Source organism: Dermacentor andersoni, chromosome 3 (genome assembly GCF_023375885.2).
Source record: "Dermacentor andersoni chromosome 3, qqDerAnde1_hic_scaffold, whole genome shotgun sequence".
NCBI classification, from domain to species: Eukaryota; Metazoa; Arthropoda; class Arachnida; order Ixodida; family Ixodidae; genus Dermacentor; species Dermacentor andersoni.
Window position 1 is genome coordinate 49,851,723 of NC_092816.1, and position 6,436 is coordinate 49,858,158.

At 48.7% G+C, this 6,436-nt stretch overlaps 2 protein-coding genes across 2 annotated transcripts; one reads left to right on the plus strand and one right to left on the minus strand.

Annotated features, from left to right (window-relative positions):
- Nucleotides 1–1,109: 1,109 nt before the first annotated feature.
- LOC126548470 (methionine synthase reductase-like) lies at nucleotides 1,110–4,090 on the minus strand. The gene has a single exon (XM_050196664.3). The coding sequence runs from the start codon at nucleotides 3,993–3,995 to the stop codon at nucleotides 1,908–1,910; it is 2,088 nt and encodes a 695-aa protein (XP_050052621.1). The 5' UTR covers nucleotides 3,996–4,090; the 3' UTR covers nucleotides 1,110–1,907.
- Nucleotides 4,091–4,331: 241 nt separating this feature from the next.
- Nucleotides 4,332–5,992, plus strand: Ctu2 (Cytosolic thiouridylase subunit 2). The gene has a single exon (XM_050196689.3). The coding sequence runs from the start codon at nucleotides 4,420–4,422 to the stop codon at nucleotides 5,695–5,697; it is 1,278 nt and encodes a 425-aa protein (XP_050052646.1). The 5' UTR covers nucleotides 4,332–4,419; the 3' UTR covers nucleotides 5,698–5,992.
- The last annotated feature ends 444 nt before the right edge of the window (nucleotides 5,993–6,436 follow it).

The window sequence follows — 6,436 nt, forward strand, 5'->3', positions numbered from 1 at the left end:
GCCGATAATGTTCCCATGCCGATAATGGCAGTCGACCCTTGCAAAATATTCGGCAAATAATGCCTGTAACATCTGCCCAGCATCTGCTCCAATACGCTTCAACTAGTGCCAGCGTGATGCCGGTGTGGCCGCTTTATGAAATACTCCTATAGTATTCCGTGGGAGTTTAATGTTCAGATGCAACGTACTGAAGGATTGTGGTTAAACTCTGTGCAGCCTACCAAAAATCTGGGACGAACAGAACACAAGGAACGTTTGATCATGTCCTTGTGTGCTTGCCTAATGTTCTCTCTGTTCCTTCTATAGCTCGACTGTACACTTACTGTACATTCGACTGGTCACTTTTGAGCGCTCTGGCGGCATGCTTACGTTTGCCAGGCCGAAATTGAGTGCTCAGAATGCATTTACCTAGTTCACTCAGTGGGCCGCGCTGCAGCTTGGGGCACTCCGAGGTGCTCTTATTGTCAAGCTGACAGTGCATCCAAGACCCGACAGACTTCTGATCATGTGGCTCTTCTGATTGCTCTGAAAGCAGCTGAAAGTTTGGCTTGGGCAGGCTTTCTCACGTGCCAGCTTCGAGGGGGTTTTGCATTGCTGCAAACCAAGTTGGAGAATCATAGGAACCAGTAGAGTGTGCCATTAACCTGTTACTCAGTTTGGCCACCCTTCGCTGTAGCAAGTTGTTGCGCATCCCATTATGGATACAATGCACTGCAGATGGCAGTAGGCAGCCATGATTAATTGTGCAACTTAAAAGGAGCCCGACAGTTCAGTTATACGAGAAATAAATTGTCGCTTCGAAATCTGAAGTTCAATGTTTAGTTCTACGTCGTTTTACTGTGTCCGTTTGCTGCGACACAAAAAAAGCTTCGAGCCATGCGACTTGAATGCAATGCTATGCAATAGATGAGGCTTGCTTGTGAACTCGAATGCAAAATAAGATAATTTGTCATGTTATCTGATGTTGTTAAACATAATAGGACTTTGTCTTGCACAATCATTCCTGCTTAATCCAATTTGTGTAATGGAAACACATTCTAGTAAACCTTGTAACAAGGTAACTCTAGTAAACGCTTTTTGTAATTAAAACAAAACCCATGATCAATAAATATGGTGAATCATTGATTTCAATATTTATTTGCAATAAAAGTTGTACATGTATGCAGGAATGCAGCTTATTGTCCGTCAAAATAATCATCTCCAATGCACGTTTAAGAATAAGTGCAGATGTCTCGCATACTTTGGGCAAAGGCAGCCTATGGGATGCAGTTGAGTCCAGTGTTCCCATTTCATTGGATGTCGACTATGTACAAAAATTGGTGTACACCATTTTTTTGCTAAAACAGTTTCTATACATTTGGAACAGCATGTCGTTACATTCCCTTGGCCTTCTCCCAAATATTAAGCAAATTTTATGTGCGTTGCTCCATTTTGACCATACCAGCGTTGCTGCCCTACACCTTGCCGACAACTGCAGGACAACCGCAGGACTTTGCGAACGATGACCACCAGACCTTTGGCTTCACTGGCCTGACCATCAACCAGTAGTACCAACTACACCACGTATCAGCAACTCATTCACCGTGTTTATTGAACACAAGTTGTATGACACAGTGTGCACAGTTAATAAGAATTAAAATGCTTTACTGCATCATGAACCATAGTATGACATCGTAACACTTATTTTGCATTAAAAAAGTCAAACAAGGCACACTGCTTATTTAACTTCTTTCATACACCACACAGCTGTTCCAAGCATCTCAAAGCATTGTAGTGGTTTACTGAAGATTAAAATATACTACAACTGCATCTTGTTTTCATGGTTCCATACTAAATTTGTGAAATAGGCCGACATTATAAAATCATTAAACAGGATACCGAGCTACGTCATCTAAGCATCAGAAGTATCACGCAGTCCAGATGTCTTCCAAGTACCGACCTTGCGTCTGAAGCTCCTTCACGAACGCAAGGCTGTCTTCCTTGTTTGCAACAATGCCCTCATCAATGAGAATGTCCACAAGTGTGTTTCTCACACTTGTTGCCATGCTGACAGCGTCACCACACACAAACACACGGGAGTTGGCTAGGGAAATAAACCGTGCTAAATCTGCACGCCAAAGCCTCATGCTGTCTTGAACGTACTTTCCACCACGGATCCAATTTGAATGGCCCACATCCTTTTCTTTCAATTCATGTCCTTCACTTCCCTCAGCCTCTTTGAGCCCCATCTCAGATTCTGTTGCAGTGTCCCCGCTGTCAGCATCTCTTGAAAATGAAACAACCAATTTCGACAGCACACCTTGCTTTACCAGTCCACAGAGCTCGTTTTCATACAGAAAATCTAGGCGGCGGTGCCGGCAGCCCGTAAACAGCCATGTCTCGGATACATCACCTCTATCACTTTGAGCCATGACTTCTCTCCGCCACTGCAAGTAGGAAACAAATGGGGCGACACCCGAGCCCGGTCCAATCATAACAACTGGTATATCCAATGATTCGGGAAAGCAAAATGTTGTGTTTTTTCTAAGATAAATGGGCACTCTGCTGCAAGAGTTTTCACTCAGTGATAAAGATTTCATGCTGGACACAATGTCGGGCTGTGCACGCCATTGCTTGGCAAGTTCGGTTAGCCAGCCAGTGCACAGACCCTCTTCATCACGTTCGGGTATTGGACATCGTTTGTAGAGTATCCTGAATCGACGTGCAACGCTGTTGTCCTGTGGGGGCCAGTTGCAGACTGAATAGTAGCGTGGCAGGAGCCTGGGCAAGTGTTCCAACAAGGCAGCCAGAGGAGGTTTGCAGCTCGGAAAAGCCTTGAGCACATCAAGGAAAGTGTTTCTTGCTTCGAGGATGAAACGTACGTAGTCCTTGCTGCCTTCTCTACTACTAAGCTCCAGCAGGCGCCTTTTTTCACTAGCTTCCGAAGCAAACTCTGCAAGTGTCCTCAAGAATATCTTCTTCGGAATACCTCTAATGTCGCAAATGGTAGTTAGCAACTTCTCCACGGTAAGCGGCGCTTTAGGCAAGTGTTCCATGTTGCGCGCCTTCTGCGCATACGTCACGGCAACCATGTTGCTGCCGGGAACGCCTAGCCTATCAATGACGTAGCTCACTTCGGCTGGCCGGTTGACACAGAGAAAGCCGAACGAGTCGCCCGGTTTAAAGCAGATTTCCGGTTCGCCGGTCGCACCAGGCAGCTGAAACTCCAGTTCCCAGGCTTCTTTGACCGCGTCCGAAAAGGTCAGACGTTTCGCCGAAGTCAGAGCGACGTACAAAATTTTCGATTCTTGGAAAGGCAGCGGCTGACCTCCTCGCCAGACGTGACTGTCCAAAACATTCTCGTCGGTGCCAGATATGTCAAATCGCACACATACCAGAGGATCTTTCATGAGCGGGAGCGTGAGCTCTGCAGAAGCCGATAGGCTGCAGTTCGTAAGACTTCTTTCTTCCATGCTTCTTTGCATCAAACGGTCCTCCCGAGTCTGTGTTGTGGTGGTTGGGGCAGAAAACAGGGTACTACGCAATGCCGTCCACAGTCCCTCGATCCAAGGTTCGACAACGATTTCCAACCCCACAGCGTCGTCGGCGTAACCGGTCTCGTAGAATCTTGCAGCACCCAAAGCGTCGAACTGATTTTCCAGAGTCCTGGCGCCGTTGCAAAAGTTGTTGTAGTTGGTGTCGCCCAACCCGAGAACGGCGTACTTGGACCCGCTCAAGAGGCTGTCCGATTCCGCCGCCTTGCGTAAGTAGCGCAGGAAACGACGAGCGTTTTCAGGCACTAGCCCTTCGTCCGTAGTTGATGTGACGACAACGAAACAGCTTTCTTTGACCAGGTCAAATTCACGGCCAAAAGCACTCACGCAGTGTAGATCGGGCAGAAAACCTCGTTCGAGGGCGGCGGCGTTCAGTCGACGAGCTATCGCCTCAGCCTGACCAGTTTGCGAAGCGTACAAGAGAAGAAACCGTCTGTTTTCCACCCGCACGTCACCGCGCATAGCTCCGAAATTTGCGCAAACATTTAGGCAGGTACTCGCGACTTTTTACTCGAGTAAATACACGTGCGCTTGTTTGCGAACGTGAGAAGTGCGAGGCTAAGGCTACTTGTGGCTTCGTTTTCACTCAGTAAGTGGCTTCATAAACCATAAGAAGTAGTCAGAACACAAAATGCTCGGCAAGGGTGCGCACAAATTTTGGACAGTACTATTAATAATGGACAAGCTAAAACGTGCTCATGTTGTTATTAAATTAATAAGGCGAAGGAGAAGAGTGATTAACGGATAGCCGGATAGCCTACGTTAGCCAAACCAAGCCTAGTTGTCACGGCACGGCAATGGCATGCGTAGCCAGCGTGTTGTACGAAGTGCAGTGTTTCTAACAGGAGTTTATTTAGCACATGCTTGCTGGTTGTAAACAAACAAAATGTGCTCCAATTCCTGCGATTGCGAAGACCTCAGCGAGGCTGAGCCAGCACCAAATGGGGTTGCAGAGACTGATGTGAGCAGCAACACATGCAAGACGTGCGGGGACTCTGCTCACCTATTACTTCGCAAAAAGGATCCATACTGCAAAGCGTGCTTCATCGCGAACTGTACTCACAAGTTTCGCTCTACTCTCGGCAAATCCAAATTGTTGAAGCCTGGCGAAAAGGTGCTGGTTGGTTTTTCCGGCGGACCTTCGTCGGCTGCCATGCTACAGCTCCTCCGAGACGGTTTTTCGGAAGGCGCGCACAAGAGACTCCTCTTCGAGCCGAGCCTCGTCTACATCGACGATTCGTCGGCATTGGCAACACAAAGTGACGAAGTTTCGTTGCAGGAGGTCACCGATTTAATGAGGGAGTCCGGCTTCCCCTACTACACCTGTCGTCTTGACGCTCTATTCTCTGCGGAACGCTTGAATCTAGACCCGTCGACCCGTTGCACGGAGGTAACAGACAGCGAAGGGCCGCGGGCTGCCTTCACGACAGCGTACCGATCGTTCAAATCGTTGACCGACCGCGAGTCGTTCTACAGGTTGTGCGTGCGTCGTCTGCTTCTGAGGCTTGCCAGAGACAACGGATTCGTCAAGGTGTTTACCGCCGAAACGGGCACGTTGCTGGCCGCCACTCTGCTCTCGACTATCGCCCTGGGTCGGGGAGCGCAGTTGAGGGAGGAGGCTGGTTTCCTTGACGATCGTGACCCTCAAGTGCTTCTGCTGCGCCCGATGCGCGAGTTCAGCAGCAAGGAAATCGCGCTGTTCAACGTGCATCGCAACGTCCGCTTTCGCGTGCAGACTACGCCGAGCACGGGACGCGATGCTCGCGCCAGCGTGGCCCGGCTTACGGGAGAGTTTGTGAACGGCCTGCAAGAAAACTTTCCCGCGACGGTGTCTACGGTGTGGCGCACGGGAGACAAGATCGGGTCCCGATCCCGCCCGCGAGCCTCACCAACAGCTTCGGGTTCGACGTCGTGTTGTCGTCTGTGTGGGTCGCCGCTTGACACGGTGGACGTCGAACCGTGTTCGGCCGTAGCGGCGCTGAAACTGACGCGTGAAATCTCGAGACTGCGAATGGAAGACGCGGAAGCCAGGACGTCCGATGAGGCTGGCGTCTCGGACGTTTCCTTAGCCTTTTGTTACGCCTGCCAAGCGCTCGTCGGGCAGGGCGATTCAAACGCGCTGTCATTGTTCTGCGAAGCTGTCGGGACGAGTAGCAATAGGTGACGTTTGACTTAAGAGCACGCTTTTATTGCTTCACACATGATTTCAGACCTGACCATCTTTTAAAACACTGAAGCCTTTGCACACAAGTTGTCTTTCACCGTTATGTGTGGCCATACAGAAACAGGTACCCACAGTGCCAGGACGTGTTTTTATCTGCGATGTGCATATGCCGACACCCGATTTGCTAGTCTTTACAGTCGCTCATTAGGGCTGAAAATGAATACAAGCACCGTTTGAGAACCCCATGAAGAAGTACTGACCAATAAAGTCAGGCTAAATGAGTCTTGTTTTCATACAGGCATTTTTACTCTGTCCTAATGCAAGCCTCTGTTGAACAAGTAAACAAAGGCTTGTGCTGTATGGGCAACCTGCAATTGTAATGCGGAGTCGCCACACTCTTAAAAAACTTTGCACCCTTTGGGATGTAACTTGTCCCACAACAATAATTGTCATCTGTCTTGTCTGCATTTCCTTTCTGTAATGCTCTGAGCCCAGTACTTCCAAGTCGTGAATGGCTTGTGCGTTATCAGGGTGGCACAGCATTCTCGACAGGAAAGTAGCGAGCACTAGGTTTTCAAATAAGGAAACGCAAGCAAGGCAGATGATGAATATTGTTGTGGGACAAGATAAGCCCCAAAGGGTGTAAACTTTCTGAAGAGTGCAGTGCATATGCTAACACCACCAGTGGCAACAAATTTGACCATTAAGTGTGAAGCAGGCATTAGCCTGAAATGAATTC

Coding starts and splice junctions, on each gene's coding strand:
- LOC126548470 (XM_050196664.3), bottom strand. CDS start 3,995: ATGCGCGGTGACGTGCGGGTGGAAAACAGACGGTTTCTTCTCTTGTAC.
- Ctu2 (XM_050196689.3), top strand. CDS start 4,420: ATGTGCTCCAATTCCTGCGATTGCGAAGACCTCAGCGAGGCTGAGCCA.